General features: G+C 44.7%; 1 protein-coding gene across 8 annotated transcripts in view; it reads right to left on the bottom strand.

Moving 5' to 3' along the window:
• Positions 1–1,147: 1,147 nt before the first annotated feature.
• Positions 1,148–17,654, bottom strand: part of EBF1 (EBF transcription factor 1) — a 383,907-nt gene continuing 367,400 nt past the window's right edge. For 4 of the 8 annotated variants that reach the window (XM_082724997.1, XM_082724998.1, XM_082724999.1 and 1 more), the window contains exons 12-17: positions 16,037–16,102; positions 14,868–15,045; positions 14,034–14,213; positions 10,010–10,204; positions 9,626–9,694; positions 1,148–1,882 (exon numbers count right to left, since the gene is read on the bottom strand). In XM_082724997.1, coding sequence (XP_082581123.1) covers positions 9,627–9,694; positions 10,010–10,204; positions 14,034–14,213; positions 14,868–15,045; positions 16,037–16,102 — 687 coding nt within the window. In that variant the 3' untranslated portion in view covers positions 1,148–1,882; position 9,626. The remainder of the gene's footprint in view (positions 1,883–9,625; positions 9,695–10,009; positions 10,205–14,033; positions 14,214–14,867; positions 15,046–16,036; positions 16,103–17,654) is intronic. The other 4 variants (XM_082725001.1, XM_082725002.1, XM_082725003.1 and 1 more) reach the window with 1 other exon arrangement.

The following is a 17,654-nucleotide window of genomic DNA, read 5'->3' as shown; positions in this document are numbered from 1 at the left end:
ATTTTTTTTTGCCATATATTGGAAAAAACTTCTTAACTTACAAATAATACAAAAATAAACAATGGCTTTTGGGTGGAAATAAAAAAAAATTGAAGCATGGTTTAAAACAAAACTAAAAATAACTATAAATGAAATGTTTAAAAATCACATTGAAACAGCTAATACAACTGTAGGTGACCAAACAAATACGCACTTTTCACATAGCAAACATACACAATAAAATAAACTGGGAGTGGGAGGAAAAGGAAGAAGGGGAAAGCAATGTACAAATTCCAAAGATAAATACATTATTTATATGGATATTTTACAAAAATCCCCTTTAAAACAAAAAGCCTTTTAATTAACTTTGCAAGTATGTGCAAGCTACAGGTAGTGAGCTTTTTTTTTCTTTGCAAAATATGCAGTAAAATCTTTTTGTGATATTGAAAAACTGTCTTAAGACATTAAAATGTATAAATAGAACAACGACTTTGGCAAAAATCACAAAAAATCTACAGTATTTATAACTACATACAAAAACACAACAGCAAAGGAAAAAATATCAGGCAAATGCATCCTCAGAGCTTTGCTGCTTCTTTGCTATTTATTCTTACTTTTAAGAACACTTCCCAGATGGTGAGAGCAAAAAATTCCATAGAACAGAAAACTACATGTCGGAGCTCTCAACCTTCTTCTCCTTTCTCCCAGTTTTCCTTTTACTCTTAATTCCAAAGCACTTAACCTGTCGCTCTAATCTATTATGTTACAAACGGTAAGGGTCACCGATAGAGGCGCGTTATCTCAAACGGGAAATCTGAGCCTCCCGCCATGTTGCTTTTGTCCGCTTTGGGAGGATTGGTAGGAAGTCAGCATTTAGGATGAGTACACTCTACTAGAACTTGCAAATGGCGGCATGAAAGTGGGATTTTGGCTTGGTAACTGGAGGGCAGAATGTGGAACTCTGTGCCTGGACCCTGTTCCATGAAGTCTCCTAGGAGATTCGCACACAGTAGGTGTGCCATCAAGCTCTCGAGAGGCCATTGGCTTCAGAAGAAGTTGACACAAGTGAAAGAGAGAATGATATCGGGTTTAAATATGCAGTTTTAACAATCTGTCTAGAGGCACTGGATTTTGGAGTAGAAGGGGAAAATGTGATCACTTACATCACTTTTTAACTTTCCAGGCTGCATTTATTTACACAGTTACTTAAGACAACAATACAAAAGAGATAAATAAGCTTGCACTGCTAAGGGATGGCATGTTAAGTTAGATATTGAAAATGCACTGTCTGAGCTAACTACCATTTGATATGCTTTAAGGCGCAAAAGCCGACCCTTAGTTTTCTAAAAAATCTAACTGGCATTCCTATTCTGTCCCATACAAGCTTTTTTTTTTTTTTTTTTTTTTTTTTTTCTTTTTTTTTCTTTTTTGACTTTTTTGTAAATATCACTTCATTCTCCCTTTACACAGCTTTAAAAACATCATAAATTAAAACATGGAGTCTTATTTATAGTGTCCCTTGTATACAGCTTTACGGTTTATAAAAGACAAATGATTGCAGAGTTAAGCTTAAAAAAAAAAAAAGAAAGAAAGAGAAAGAAAAAGTGGATTTGCTTTTATCAACAACACAGAATAAATATATCCCCCCAATACTTGGGAGGTACAATTTTTAACCAACACTCTGCACTTGCAGATCCTTTCCAACTTCTGTATTTGCAAGGTCGGTGATATTGTTTGTTTAAAAATCTGCAGTTACTGTGATTCCTCTTAAAAAGGCCTGAGTTAAAAGTTCCACTCGGGGACTTGTATCAGATTACTCTCTGTAGCAGAATCCAACCTCTTCATTAATAAAATTCTTCAAGGCAATGCTTTCACATGGGAGGAACAATCATGCCAGATATCGCTGTGGAAAGAGAAGACAAAAGTTAATGGTTTTGCATCCAAACTTCTCACTTGGGGGGGGGGGATGGGAAAAAACACCCACACACCATTATGTTGGTTGAATATTAGTCACAAATGTGCTCCCATCTCCCCTGGAGTAAGTTTTTGTTATAAAATGTACATGTACTCTATTAAGAATACTAATCTATCAGTCTGTGTATGTGTCTTTAACAGAACAGAAGAGGCTAAACATCCTCCAAGTCTGATTTCAATTTTGAAACATAACTGGAAAGTTGCATAGTTTGAATACCGCTGGGAAAGTTATGGCCCCAAACCTTGCAGAATAGTGAGAATTTTCAATTTGTCACTTTTTTCCCCCTCCCCTTCACTTCCATAATATAAAGTTGAAAAAAAAAAAAGAGAGAGAGAAAAGAAAAGAAATTGGTTCATCCCAACTACAGAAAAAAACCCATGGCTCGGTGTTCTGTGTGTGCACAAAGTCGGGGTACTGGGGCAGCAAGCTGAAGGCCTTCATGTCCGTCGTCATGTCTGGGAGAAGCAAGGGCCAGCCACCGTAGACCTTATTTGGGGGGCAAATTCAGCTGGGGAAGGCAGGGGAGGGAAGGCATGTTTGCATGGAACTGAAGGGTGTCCCCTATACTATGGCTTCACTCAAGATTCTGGAATGGTCTGACCACATTCCTAGAAAATTATAGCCTAGGAAAGCTGGGGTAAGATCCTGGGGTAATCAAAAAATCTTTCAAAGTGTTCTGAGTTCGGAGGCCGCATGCAGTGGTATTTAGAAAAGCAGGGAATCCGATAGGCCAGCCTTCTACCTCCGCTTTCCTGCTTTCTGAGTAGGCTGCTCCCCCTTCCCCGCCCCCTCACCCCCCTAGGTAGTTACTTGTTTCTTTGAGCCTCTGCCTCCTCAGCTAGAAAATGCAGTTCAGGATGTTTGTAAGAGCAGTGACATTTTTAGGGTTGTTGGGAGAGTTAAATAAAATAACCTGTGTGAAGTGCTTGGCCCAGAGTTAGTTCCCAGTAAAGACCGCATAGAGGTTAGCTGCTATGACTTTTAATCCATCCCTTCTGCTGTTAAACTAGCTGTGTGACCTCATGGTAGCTGTTTGATGTCTCTGGGCTGTGTTTCCTCTCTATCAAATAGGCATCACCTCCCACAGCATACTTCACATGATGAGCATGAGGAATGGAGGGATGTCTGTGAGAAAGTTAAGACGGTATAGCGTTTGAATTATATGAGCGATGCGTCCATTAATAGCAAGAGGCAGCCATCTTTGCTTCCAAAGAGGAGAGAGAAAGTCTGTGCTTTCTCCTCATTGTTAATTCTAAATTTAAACTGATGTTCTTGTCAGTGATGACTGACACTAGGAAGTGGCCCTCTGTGTGTCCCAACTCTCATGTCTGGAAGAATGTGCCTGTTTTTAAGCAAACCCCAACTATCACAAACCTGTTGCCCACATAGGGAGGCTAGGTGAGGCCCTGAGCCCCGCAGCCTCCGGTGTCCCTTCCCCCACCCCCAACATTTTAAATTCAATTAAAAAAAATGTATTTTGCCAAACACTTTTTCCGTTAATTTTTAAACCCATCTGTATTCACAGGGAAATTTAATCCACATGTTTCTGATTCATGTACACGTAAATCATCCAAATGTTGTTTTGCAAGAGCCGTTTTGCAGTCCAAAAGCTCCTGGAGTCTTTTTCGTAAGCCCACATAAGCCATTTTTCTTAGAAACAGGAAGTGTCTCTTGCCAAATGCAGACCGACTTAAACCCCCAAAGATTTGGGATCAGTTGGAAAAGCAGTCCCCCTAAGATTCAAGTGAGCCCTAGATCTGACTAAAACGAGGAGCTCAGACTTTTAACCCAAGCCTTAACAGGAGAATTCAAAATGCTGCAACCCCAGAGGCAAGGGAGTTGAGTGGTGAGGGGAAGGAGTCTCTGCACAGTGACAGCTCTGCATGGCTCTGCCTCCCTAAGGATCTTTCATCTAGGCCAGAGGTGGGTCAGAGCACCCTTATGGAAGACAGGTCTTTCTGCAGGAGTTCCAAAGCTCTGGCAAGAGAACCAAGTCCTAGTTTTGCCTTCCACCCAAACCCACTTTGTGAGCATGGCATTAAAGGGCAACCCCCATGGTCCAGCCAGGCAGCTCAGGCTGCATCCACAGGATGCAAAACGGAGAACTGACAAACTTCCTGCTAATTTGGTCAGTGGGACAGGCCAACATTTATTAATTGGGCCCTGACAACATCAGGGTTTTTTTGTTTTTTAGTTCTGGATGGCCAGGAAAAAAAAAAAAAAATGTTTTTTAATTCTGGATGGGCAGGGGGAAAAAAAAAATCTAGCAGTGTATTGTACCTGAATCATGTGCTTGATTAATTAAATTAAACCTCCACTTGGGCCCCATTAAAAGTTATAAAGCAAAGTTCACTGATGTGCTAGTCCATAGCTAACAGCGCTTCTTAATCTGGAATATAGGGGTCCCAAATTCCAATGCCCCTGGAGCGCGGACTGGGAACGTAAGTGAGCAAAGTGCACCAATAGGGACGGAGGGGCTTCTGCCAAGGGCATAGCAAGCCTCCCCTGGAGGGGGCTCCCCAAAGCTGCTGTGCAGAAATGCCTGCTCACAACCACCAGCTCTTCTGAACTCTTGCAGGAGAAGATGGAGAGGTGAATTTTTTAAAATACAAAAGAGCCCAGTTTATACATCCTAGCAAATGATTAAAATTAAAAACAAGCCAACAGACATAACTGAGGGTACCCAGCGGGCAGTTTTGGTCTGCTCACACTTTCCTACCTTGCCTTTGTTGGCCCTCAGACTTCTCTTAGAGTTCAATGGAAACCATGGGATCTCATTTGTACCTACACCCCAAACTCCACATATTAAATCGGGGTCACAGCTCCTTGAGTCTCATCTGTGACTTCCTAAACTCTAGACGCAGAACACTTAATGATAAATAAGTTTTAGGAAAAGAATTCTGATTGCAGAGTCGTCTGAGTTGCTCTACCTCTAAAGAGGACTTTTTATAAAGTATTCCCTGCATGATTCCCGGTATGATTGCAGGGAAGCTCCTGGGTTTTTAGGAGCTGTTTTTCTTGTATCTGTGCTGCAATCCTCAAGATTACTTATGTGGGTGAGAGGGATGGGTGTCTGAGGCTTGGAATGTTCCAGAACTGCTGCTGGCACACGGACTTGCCCAAGTGGGGGCCATGAAGATTTCCATGAGGACACAACACTCTCAGAGAGCGACACATGCCAAACATCACAAGACATCGGAAGACCTAGGTGGCTCCGCCATTTTCGCCGGCAGCTGGGGGATCACGTTCTCTGACAGGAGGTCAGAAAACTATTGGTTCAAAAGGCCATGCATTGGGCATTATGGTTTTCACGTTTTGATAAGAACAAAGACAAAATGAAAAGTTTTGCAGAGCTGGGAGAGTTTGGAGTGAGAGGATGGAATGTGGTCTTCCTCAAACCACCATATGTGTAAGAATTATGAGCTAATCGGGAACAGAATGGGGCGGGGGTGGGGGGAGAGATCTTGCACAAATTGAGCATGTGCACAGAGAAAAGACAACTCCATGAGATCGCCGCTGGACTACATGATATCGAGAGTCGGGTGGGGCCAGCCAGCCTGAGCTCCAACAAGGTGAGAAAAACAAAACAAAACAAAAAAAACAACAGTGTGTGGGTACAGTGTCTGTGAAATCACTCTGGTCTTTTGTTTTTAATTTTTCATTGCAGGGACTGTCCAGGACATGGCTAGGGTTTAAAATCACTACACTGTGGGGGAGTCCAATGGCATGCTGACAGCCTCCTTGGGGCTGCCTCTCTCTTGATTAATGAAGTCCTCTGAGGCCTGAAATTGCATAGAATCCATGCTCTAGGGGGCATAAGCCTTTGGAGAAGGGAGAGGACGTCTCCAGGACAATATCTGGGCAGAGTGGGTCACTCAAGTCTTTGACCTATGAAAATAGACACACCTGGGGAGTCAGCATCAGGGTTTATCACTGACTTTACCTAGATGGGAATGGAAGAAGAGGTCTCAGCATTTTCTTTTTAAATCCAAAATATAGCCACATTTTCAAATGTTTTTCATGGGATGTTAATTGGTCTTAACATTCAGAAAAGGGTTCTCTGGGCGAATAAATTTAGGGAACTCAATGGAATACTCTTTTCGTTCGTTTGTTTGTTTGTTTGTTTAACTGCAGGATGTCTGTCTCAGAGCTTTTAAAAAACTTAGCTGTGTTGTGGCTCTCCAAGACTGGGATTCAGTAAGCACCATTTTTTACATTTGTTTGACCACAGAATTTAGATTTTTTTAATAGCTTATCTGTGAGACTCCAGAAGTGCTGAGATAAGAGTTGTTTTATCCTAAAAACAAAATTTCTCAGCCATGTGGTAATTTGTCCAAGGTTTTGGGAGAGAAAGCCTGTTGGGACCACAGGAGAAATTGTGAATTATAATACACCTGGAAAGAATGGAATTTATGACTTCCACATAAAGACCTCCTCACTGAACCTCATCTCCACTCCTTGGCCTCCATGCCCCAGCATGCCAAATGGCCTGCTGGTTACTGCACGTGACTCTGTGGCTCCCATCATCTTCAATCATCTGCTTCAAACGCCCTCTCTCCCCATCTCTCTCTGCCTGAATCCCCCTTGCCCTTCATCCAAGGTCCAGCTCGATAAGGCTCAGTATCTGCCTCTATAGAATGGGGAGCAGCCTACATCAAGGGTGGTTGGGAATGAGATGATGCAGATGATGCAGAAGCCTGGCTGAGAACAAGCCCTCCTATGTTAGTAGCTTGTGACCAATGCCATCACCATCATGTGAGATTGCAGTGGGGTGTTTGTTGGGGAATAAATGTACATGCAATCACTAGAGGAGGCCAAGATGGGGCCCCTGGGGTAAAAGGTCTTTAAGGAGCTGGCTAAAAAGACCCAGAGTGATGTACTATCAGGAGAAGGGCAGCTGGAGGTACACAGGTCTTTAAAACCCTCAAACAGCCTAAAAGCGTCACCTCTGATCTTATTTATACAGTCCATTTGCTTAACCAACTCTTCCTCTGTCACTTGCCCTGTCTTAATGGTCCCTGCACCCTGCCATTCTATAAACCTCCCATGTACTTTCTCCATAGACAAGCAGAATGTAGATGACTAATGATGAGGTCATTCTTTAGCTGCAGGTCTAGGAGCCCCTTGTCCCAATGTTCCTTTCTTCAGGGGAACCCCAAAGTCTCAGGCAGGAGCCCCCCAGAAGCAATTGTATAGTGCATTCTGGGCATCAGGGATGATATACAGAGGGCCAAAGGGCAATCCTAGGTGTGTGGGCCCTGCCTGGTGAGAGTGGCAGGAAGACAGACAGGACAGCTTCAAGGAAAGCGGTGTCAGTTAATTCGACTTTAATTTCTCTATTCAAACCTCCTCCCCTGACACCCCTCCACAGCTGTTTGGTCCATGATGGTATTGGAAAAACAAAAACCAGCAGAAAGACTCTACTGGACACATGCTCAAACAGAAGGTAAGGGCAATGTCATCCACGACAGCAAATCCAGCACAAAGCGTGTCCCTGAATTTCACCTTGAACTCTCCCCACTGTGCAGCTGTGTGTGAGAGATGTGATGGAGAGATGGCGATCCTGCTGCTAAGCCGAATATGGGGGAACAGCCTCTGTACTTTTGGAACCCGTGCAGACTTGGGTTAGAAATGCTGGGTGACAAATGAACAAATTTTGCATGAGTCCCTGTCTTGAAGCCATTTCATTATTACTTAAAAGCCCCTGCACACAGACGCTCATGCACGTGCATACACACACACACACACACACACACACACACATATACACATACCCCACCGGATGTTCTCTAAACCCAGGACATTCTACTGTCTGGGCTGAGTCCCTGTTTTCAGTCCCTTCCTGATCTCTCCTTGGTGCACACGCAGGCAGAGATGCGGGGCCTCGCAGAAGGGCTGCCTGCTTAAGTCGCCGCAGGCCAGCGATCCGGCTGTGGACCTCCCAAGAGCTGCGGGCCTTTGCTTCTCAAGCCCCACCTCTCAGCTGCTGATTCCAAACCCCTTTCTATCTTACTTTGATATGAAATCTATGTCTTAACGAAGGTTGTGATAGGCAGCTCAAGAATGGCAGATTTCTGTTTCCATAGGTTTTATCCTCATTTAAACCCATTATAAGTCAGATTCACTTAAGCATTATATCCTGAGTAGGCCAGCCAGAGGTGTACTGAGGGTGACAAAGAATTATTTTCAGCTGAAAATGTCTGAGATGTGTACGAATGGGTGGCTCCCCTCTGTGTCGGTGGGCGTGACCCCTTGTGAGGACTGTTGCCTGAAATGTAGCTCAGATTATCTTCCTCTGCCCTTTGAGATGGCTTTCCCAATGCTATTCAAGGGAGGGCCACCAGCATATTATTCCAGGCATGACTTTGGCTGTGCTGGCCAGATTTGCCAGCAGGTTTCTGAAGAATGTTTAGCTGAGCCTGTGTGGAGTCAGAAAGTCAGAGTCATTAGGAGCTCAGATTCTGGAATCATGCAGTTTGGGTTCAATTTTGGCTCTATCAGTACTAGCTATGTGACCCTGAGCAAACTGGGCCTGAATTTACCCATCTCTATAAAGGGAATGGTACTGACTTCATAGGGTCTTTGGAAGAATTAATGTAAGATTATAGCAAGTAAAGCATCCAGTCAGAGTACATGTGTGCTCTGTATAAATAACATACATATATAACATACAATACATAACACACATATACATAAGAGACAGGGCTGAGCGATTCCAGGTGGGTATGCCGGCCTCCTGACCCCTCCCGTGGCTGACCTCCATCAGTGAGGGTGGCATGATGACCACTGCGGGAAGGCACTGTGGGGAGCCGTGTAGCCCCGAGCTACGGGCTCGGGGCACAGACCCTGTGAGGTTTGCATTCATCTTCCCCATTTAGGGGCAATGCCTATAGGCAGGTATTTCCTCTCCTTGCGCTTCAGCGTTATCATCTGTACAATGGAGATCGTAACGTCCTCATATTTCACCAGGAGGTGGTGGGGATTAAATACGAGAAAACATGGTCACTGCTGAGCACAGCGCCTGACACACGGTTCAGGGCTAAATAAATGGTAGCTGATTATTCTATTGATCTTATTTCCCTGCCAGCTACCTTGGGAATCCTGGGTGCATCTTTTTTACCCCCTCTAAGTAATGCAGTGCTTGGGAGACGGAAGGAGGAGATGAAGTTTTGAGCCTGAGTTTGAAGCCAGCTCTCACCACACGCTACTGCCGGAAGTCAAACAATTTCATAACCTCCCTGACCTTGAGTTTTCTCATCTGTAAAGTAGGGGCTTCGAAAGCCCAGAGCACACAGTCCTGCTGTGAGAGAGGAATGAGCTTGTGTAGGTCAACAGTGCTAGCACAAGAGAAAAATTTGAGATGTAGTAGCCCTGTTTTTAAAAGGTGGGGTTCTTTTTCCTCAATGAGTAGAGAGGTCACCTCAATTCTTGGTGACTCTTATTTTCCATACTCCATGATGGGGACCAAAATTGAACAATTTTAATATGAACCAGAATACTCTGGTAACCATCTAGGGTTTCTGGTTCCCAGCCATCCGTCTTGGGGCCTTTGGTGTACAATGCTCTAACCTCAGGGTTCTGGTCAGGCCATGGCTCACCCACTCCCCATAATCAGTCCCACACACGTTCACTCTGACACAGGCAACAGGAAGGGAAGGTTGAGTGACCTACTTCAGGAGAAGGCCAGTCCCGGGAGAGACCCTGCAGTGGAGAACTTGCTAGAGTCCACAAAAGACTGGTCTGATTATGGCGACCACAGGGAATGGAAGAGGAGAAAAGAGAAATGATGATATTAGTAGGTGGAAATAGTATTCTTAAGCAAATCCTGGGCCTGAGCAGAATTGCTGGAGTTGGGAAGAGGACAGCTCAGACAACTCCAGCAGAGAAGGGGTGTGTGGGGCCAGGGGCCAATGAGAGTGAACACAGAGGAACAAACAAAAGGAGGGCAGAAAGAAGCAGGCCAGCCTGAGGCTGATCCCTCGCACTAGTGACCTATCTGCTTCAGGCCCTAGGAGGGTGAAGTCAGGGCATCCTATTGGCTTGGGTGGGGCTTACCTTGCAGGCTGTTCCCATTGGTGCTGGTGCAGGTGGGAGGCGGGGAGGTCTGGGGTCTGACGACTGGCGCAAAAGCACTCTTCTGTTTCACCGCGGAGACCATGTTGGCTGGTGAGAAGGAGAAGATGCCCGAGGAGCTGCTGCAGTTGGAGGGGAGGCTTGTGGAGGAGGCCATGGTGGGGCTGGATGGCACAACTGGGTGGGGCAATGGGAAAGGAGAAATCAGCATCTCTCCTGGTGTGCTGAGATGAGGCAGCTCAGCTCTGCCCTTCACCTAGACACCCTGCTCGGGCCTCCCTGCCAGCATGAGCCTTCCCTAAACTCTTGGAATCTCATCTGCTTTCATCACTTGGTATTCAGCACCAGCTACCTTTTGTTGGTGGTGATCTTCTGTGTCTTCTACATGCCAGGCAATGTGCAAGGCACTGGGGCTCCCAGGCCATGGAACAAAAGTGCTCTTATAAGGGATAAGGTAGCACAAAATAATGACAAAGTCATTGTCATTGAGCAGGACATGAGCATGGCCAGCTCTGCAGAGGCAGGGAAGAGAACGAAGGAAGTCTTCATGGAGGAGGTGTCAAAGGAAGCATTCCAGATGGGGTCTAAAGGGGTCTAAGGTTCTAGCAAAGATGCTGGGAATATGAGGCACAGGAGGAGGCCATCCTGAGACAGTGTGGTCAGTGATGGGATGAGACGTGTGAGGAAGAAGGGTAGGTTGAAGGGAATGCCAGGATTCCAACTTAAAGCACTGGCAGAAGGCAGTGTGTATGTGTCCCTGTTCCGCCCATGAAGCTACGAGTTCCTGAAGGACACAACTGTGCCTGAATGCTTCACACACACAGATCTAGGTAGGGAGGAGGCTTGGTGGATAGACAGATTGCCACAGGCAATATTTGCGGATAACGCAGAACGACAAGCCAAAGTTCCAAACTCTCTATCTCCCATGGAGCCGCACATGAATGCTTGTGAATTAACGAGCAGTAGGACAGGAGCCTTGTGTAAAGGCTCCCCATGTAGTAGGAGTGGGGATGTGGATTGTCAATGATGGGGGAATTTGGGCAATTCATGGAGGGGGAGAACCTAGTTGCTTGGAGACATGGGTTTTGTGGCTGCACGTCCTCTACCGACCATGGTCCCTTCAGCCTGGCCATTCCTATTTTGTTAGTTGCTAATAATCTCATAGTTGCTTCAGGAAGACAGAGCTTTCACACACAGTGAGTCCTATCCACTCAAGACCAGTATTTTCATACACTCACCTTCTATTTCCTCCATTTCCTCAGGAAATGTATGGATCCTGCCCAGAAATTTTCAAGCATTCTATTTAAATTCTAAGTTCTTCCTGCCACTGGATGATTTTTCCCATGATGTAATAAACATTACATGTTGCTTTATCATTCCCAGGAACCTTCATGTCTTTTTCATCTTATGTCACTGTCCAAGCGACCTCAAGTGGGGACCTATTACATCCTTTTTACACCTGAGCAAGCCGAGCAAAGTGAGACTCAGAAATAGTTCAGTGCCCTGCCCGCCTGAGGTCCAGAGCCGGAATGTGGTGAAGCTAGGAACCAGATCCAAATCCCGTGTCTTCTCCACTACACTCCCCTGCAAAAGAAACCAGTCACCAGGGGAAGAGGCCCCCTTCCCATGAACCACCAGGGTCTAGACTCTGGGGAGGGGGCTGGCTTCCCTCGGCCTCCTGGCTGTGGAAAGAGGGAAGTGGAGAACGGGTCTGGGTGGCAGCTGCCATCAGGGGGAAAATGACCCCGTGGAATCAGTGCTTAGCACTAACACAATCTAAAGGCGCTGGATGCTTGACGGAGCAGAACCCCAGGCCGCCATCCTCAGAGTTTTCACAAACATGTTCTACACGGTACTTTTTCTTTTAATGAGGCCAGCATTTTTATACATCTCTTAGGATTTGTAAATGTGAAAATACGCTCAATAATAACACCCATTTAAATTGCAAAACTCCTGCACTGGAGGTTTGATTTTTAAATATTCGTAGACTTGAAATCCTGCTGGTTCACTGAGGAAGGCAATTAATCTCGTTGGCAAATGCGATCATTATGTGTATTTAGAGGTGGGGAGTTTGAGGGGGGTGGTTAGCAGAGGAAAGGGTGAAATATAGTCAAACAGCTCCATTTGTTATAACATTATTAGTTATCAGCCACCACACCACAAAGTGTGTTCACCAGCGCAATGTCTTATTTTATTTTTTATTCTGTTCGGAATTTTTCAACATGAGTGGTTTATGAATAATTAAATATTATGGAGGCAAAAATTCAAATCAGCTGGGCTTTGTGTTTATTGTTTTATTTGCATTTATGCAGATAAAACCGTCCCATCTGAGAGCCTATTTGAGAATTTAATACTATATTTGTGAGCACTGAGGAAATCAATTAATGGAAATTAAATGTTGGAAGTTGCACAGTCTGACAGATGCAATCTCAGGCTGAAGTTGCTGGGCGTCTGCACGGGCTTGCGAAGACAGCAATCCCAGCCCCTAAATTGAATTGCTACCATATAGCAATTAGTTTATTGATTTAATTAAGAATGCCACCTTTTAATTTTCAGGTCATGATGGAAACATTTTCTGATTGAGTAGATGGCAGAACACTGAAATGATAGATCTATGAGAAACAATCTTTCAATGAATCAAAATCCTGAAACTGGTTCCAGCAGGCAGACATGATGTATGCAGATTATTTGGGGGAATTTTAAACATTCACAAAGCTGCTGATTCTGAACAGATAAAGTGGAAATATAAAATTTAGCACACACTGAGCGTTAAAAATTCACCAAGAAAGTAAAAGGCCCTAAGTGTTACTTTCAGAAATAACCTTTCTCTCAAAGGCCAAGAATGATCTTTCCTCTTTCAAAAGATTAGAGCACTCCACATTTCCACTATCAGAGACTGCATGGTTTTTAGGTTCTTTTAGCCAAGACTCTTCTTTAAAAAAAAAAAAAAATCATGAGCGTTCTTTCATTTAACAACACATCTTCTATCATTCCACAGATGTCTAAGAGTTCGGCCTCATTTTATAAAACAGAAGAGTTATCCACACTGTCTAAGATGAACTTGGTTATCTATGTACAAATCCTCAGAGGGAGATGGAGAGATTATACAGATAAAACCCGGGACATTTTATATGTAAAGATGTCTTTAGATGCAACCTCACCTTCGTACCGAAATTCTTGAAGCTAAGCTTTTTTAAGGCAAGGACAAGACAACCAAAATAAATAAATAAATAAATACGTACATACATACAGACATAAATTTTAAAAAAATGTGTATGTGTTTTTTTTATCTTGCCAGTTTTTTGGAATAAATAAAATTTTTGTTGTTGTTTCCTGTTGTTGCTGTTGTTTGTTTCCTAGTACATATGAAGCAAAAACGGGAAAAAATTTCAAGCATTAAAACAACAACAACATCAAAGGAGTCCTATTCCTAAAGGGAGAGATGTTAAGTCTTAGCTTATGCTGATGCTGCACTAGCTGCTTCTCTTACCATCCTTCCTTCCAACATCCTGATGAGATTTCTTGACTCGGTCTCTTGTGGATCAGGCATCAGGACAAGCTCATTCCATGCATAAATTTTTCAAAGTCTCACAACTGTATGGGAGCACCACCCACTAACACAGGGTGTTAGTTTCCTCTCCATTATACAGATGAGCAAACTGAGGCTTGGAGAGGAGAGAACTTGCAGAAGGCTGCCAGTTGGGAACTGGGAGAAGCTAGGGTCAAACCCATCTCCATTCCAACTTGAAACCTGGGTTCTGGTGATGACATCCTACTGCTGCTTTGGGTTTTAGCCAAATTCTGACAACAAGGGAGACCTTGGGTTGAGGAAGTTGAACAGGGGGTGGGGGGCAGAGATTTCTGCAGGAGACAAATGACGTCTTTCCTAGCTTCACCTGGGTGGGGGTCCTCAGACTGAGAAGACCTGCATGGTGGGCCACACCACATGATGCCCAGTTCTTGGAGCAGAAGCACACAGAAATGCAGGACACACAGATCTACTCACTGGCATAGGGCGAGTTGGCAGCTGAGCCGTTGAGGAAAGTTGGGGAGCCGCCCAGATTGGACATGGCGGCCGTGCCGTATCCATTCATGCTCGTGCTGACGGAGTTATAGTTGGTCTGCTGCGGGGTGGTGCTCGGCACGTACCCATGTGGGGACACGCTGCTTGAGTTGCGGGTGAAACCTGAGGGGTGGGGGCAAAGCTGGGCATGAGGGTGACAATCCGGGAAGGCTCGGGGACAGGAAGGTCTCTGGTTCTTGTCCCATCACCGCATCCCAGAGGGAAAGGGCCGGGTGATTCATGGGTGTGGGCTGGTGGCACTAGCTCTGTGATTAAAATGGGAAGCGAGCAAAACACACATTTCTTAGGAGATCATAAATACTTAGCGGGGCCGTGAGAAGTGGCAATGCAGGGCCTATAAATTATCATTTTGGAGCAGAAATAAATCCCAATCTAAGAGATGTACCCTGGAGTTAACAGGTTCCTATTCCCTGGGCGAGGATGATGTGCTTTGGCCCCTCAGAACTTTAATTCCAGCCCTCTTGGCGATCTGTCATTCATGGTTTACGGTGAAAAGTCAAATGGAGAGGAGGCTAAGTGCATGCGTCCTTCCCAGCCTCCAAGAGCACACTGCCGGGTGTGACAGCTATCCCCCCGAATCCACAGCAGTGTCTGATACAAACTAGGAATCCCCCCTTTGGGAAAAGAAAATATTTTTAAATAACAACTGTTTTGTGTCAAATAAATGGCGGGGTCTGGAGGCCGGACGGGAGCATGACAAAGCCTGAGGTTGGGAAGGGGCAGGGCCATGGAGAGGGAGGAGGGCAGGTTCCCGACCCTGGTTGGTGGCCTGCGATGCCTCGGAGACGTTCACAGCCAGCTGTCCACTGAAGGAGTTGACGCCCATCATCCCTGCGTGGACCGAGGTGTTGGTGAGGGCCGGGAGCTGGCTGTGGTTGCGGGGGACACTGTACAGGGCCTCCGCGATGTCAGCCGCTCTCTTCAAAATAATCTCCTGGAAAGTAAAAGGAATATCCCCTTTAGCGACGCCTAGTCATCCTCCCAGGAAAACCATCCTTTCCAGTGTTTATTCTATGCCAGATTCGGTGCTCAGGGCGTTAACTTCCACACCTCTCAGCAAACCTGGAGCAAAGCTGGGACAAGTGACATCATCGTTGGGCCCAGAGTGCACATGGGGGAACTGAGGCACAGAGAGAGGTGAAGCGCTCACACTTAAGGACACTTGCCTGTGTAAGGACACAGCTGGGCTGCATAACCTTGTTTGTCTGACTTCGAAGGGCCACTGTCTTAGCCGTCCTTCCACACTGCCTCACTGCGTAGGACAGCGTGGGGTTTCCCTTCGTGGCCAGTAACACACAGGAACCCCCTGCCCCCGTCACACACACACACACACACACACACGCAGAGGAGGCTTCTCCTCTCCCTGTTAAAGTTAAGGCCGGGTTGTAGATGACTCCTTGTGTCCCTGACTGTTCATGGAACTCTGTCCCCTGGACACTGATTCAAGGGACACAAAAGAAAGAGTGAATGATTGCTCAGACTCCTCGTTTCCAGAGCAATGTGAATCCTATATGGGGACTCACTCCGTGAATAGAAGCAGACAATTATATTCAGGTCTTATTATGCGTTTTAGGAGAAGAAATTAACCCCCCCCCTCCCTTTCCTCCTAAATTTGCTTGAAAACCTGAGAGGAATAAAATAAAACATCAGTAACTCTCTTCCTCAATTATGAAGCATGCTCCCGCGGAAGATTCACTTTAAATGGAGTACCTTTTCTCCTGAGGAAAATGATTCCACAGAAAAGGCCATAAAAGAAGTACAAAACAGGAGAGAAGCACTGATCAGCCTGACGCGTTACGTCAGGATGGCCCTGAACTCATGCAAGGGGCTTTCATCTTCTTGGCCCTTCCTCAACGCACTGAGGACTCTGCGCTCCTCCACGGAACGTGAAGGCCCACGCAGGTTCGAGGCCCCGGGCCACTCACCTGGTTGTTGTGTGGCATTCCGTAGAGCGCCTCCACCAGATCCGCAGCCCTTTTGAGGATGACTTCCTGTCAAGAGACAAGCAGAGGCAATCTTCCCAGTGACGGCCAGTTGTTCCCTTTTCACAAGATCGCGCTCCGGCTCCCTCTGGCCATACTTGGCGAATACACTGCTTTCAAGGCAGTTAGCTCGGGGAACCCCAGAATGGTGTTAAATCACCAATTTATCCCTGTTCACACACACACTTAATTGAGTCAAAAGGTGAGCATCATTGGTACTGCAAGATAAAATACATCACTCGATAGTCTGCCATGGGCACGATAAAGCACTCATATGTTTATTGCTGAATACAATTGCGAGGTCATTTACTAGATTACTACAATCGATGTCATTCAGTGCATGTTATGAATCCCTAAGATGTGTTTATTTAGTACTTAATTGCTTATTCCAGGAACCATGACCTTATCAGACGGGTCATTTTCGAGGGATTTCCAATCAATCTTTGGCTACTAGAAGCATGTAGCATTAAACTTCTTTTGTTTATCTCCCTTGTGTGGCAGAGCCAGGATATAAGGGAGTGATGGAGTAAACCCACATTTCTGAGGCAATGCGCCGTTGGTCAGAGGCCCTTACAAAAGGAGTCTCCTGCCGCCGGAAGCTCCCTCTGCACCACTTTTCATGACTGGCAGAGTCTGTTTCTTTTATAACAATCCTTTGCTATTTCAGGATTGTTTGTCATTTTCCCCATTTGTTCATTCACTCTTATCCTAGATATACGCTCTGCTTTTCATTCCAGAAGAAAAACTCCTTCTTTTCATCGAGGTAGGCTTTCATATTTAGCCTGCATGCTTATTTCTAATAAACAGCCCACTCTACAAAAGTGTGTATGGTGGTAATTTTTGTCTTCAACCCAAAGAAGTCGCTCCCTCTTTGTTCTGCCCTTTCTGCAGATTAATTTCTACTGGAAAATGAAGAGGAAAGTTAAGCTTGTGAAATGGAGGCTTATCAGAGAAGCAAACCTAAAGGTTCAGCCTGATGACCAGAGGGGGTTTGTAAGAAGTTATATTTACATTTTTTGGGGGGGGGGGAGCATGAGTAAAGTTTCAAAAAGAAGTTTAAATTTAAATATTTTACACAGTAGATTTCCACATGGAGAAGCAACGGAGTTCAATTTTCATATACTGTAGACACTGATCATAAAATAGGGATATAATTACATTCATTTTGCTGTCACCATAGCCTCTTCAAAAATCCTCGAACAACTCTTGAAATGACAAGCTTTTAGATACATATTAGCATTTTTCAATTTTAAATTTTCTATAAGATAAAATAGTTGTCATACTGCAGTATCTACCTATGACATATATAATGTCCTAAATTCAAAAATGAGATAGAGGGGTTTTCTCTTCTCAATAAACATTTATGCTTGCCTTAAGTTGCTAGACCCCATTTATAAAACAGTTCAGTTATTTTTCATGTAAGGAGTTAAAAGCATTATATAATCAGTGGAGTTTGAATCAATACATCTGAAATAATTTCTTTATTTTTTTAATGCAAGCTACAAGATAATTTACCACTTTTTGTTCACAGTATTGTCTGACCACAGCAGTTAATAATTTA

Source organism: Mustela nivalis (assembly GCF_964662115.1).
Source record: "Mustela nivalis genome assembly, chromosome: 3".
NCBI lineage: Eukaryota > Metazoa > Chordata > Mammalia > Carnivora > Mustelidae > Mustela > Mustela nivalis.
The sequence above is the reverse complement of the archived record's forward strand: the minus strand, read 5'-3'. Positions and strand labels throughout refer to the sequence as shown.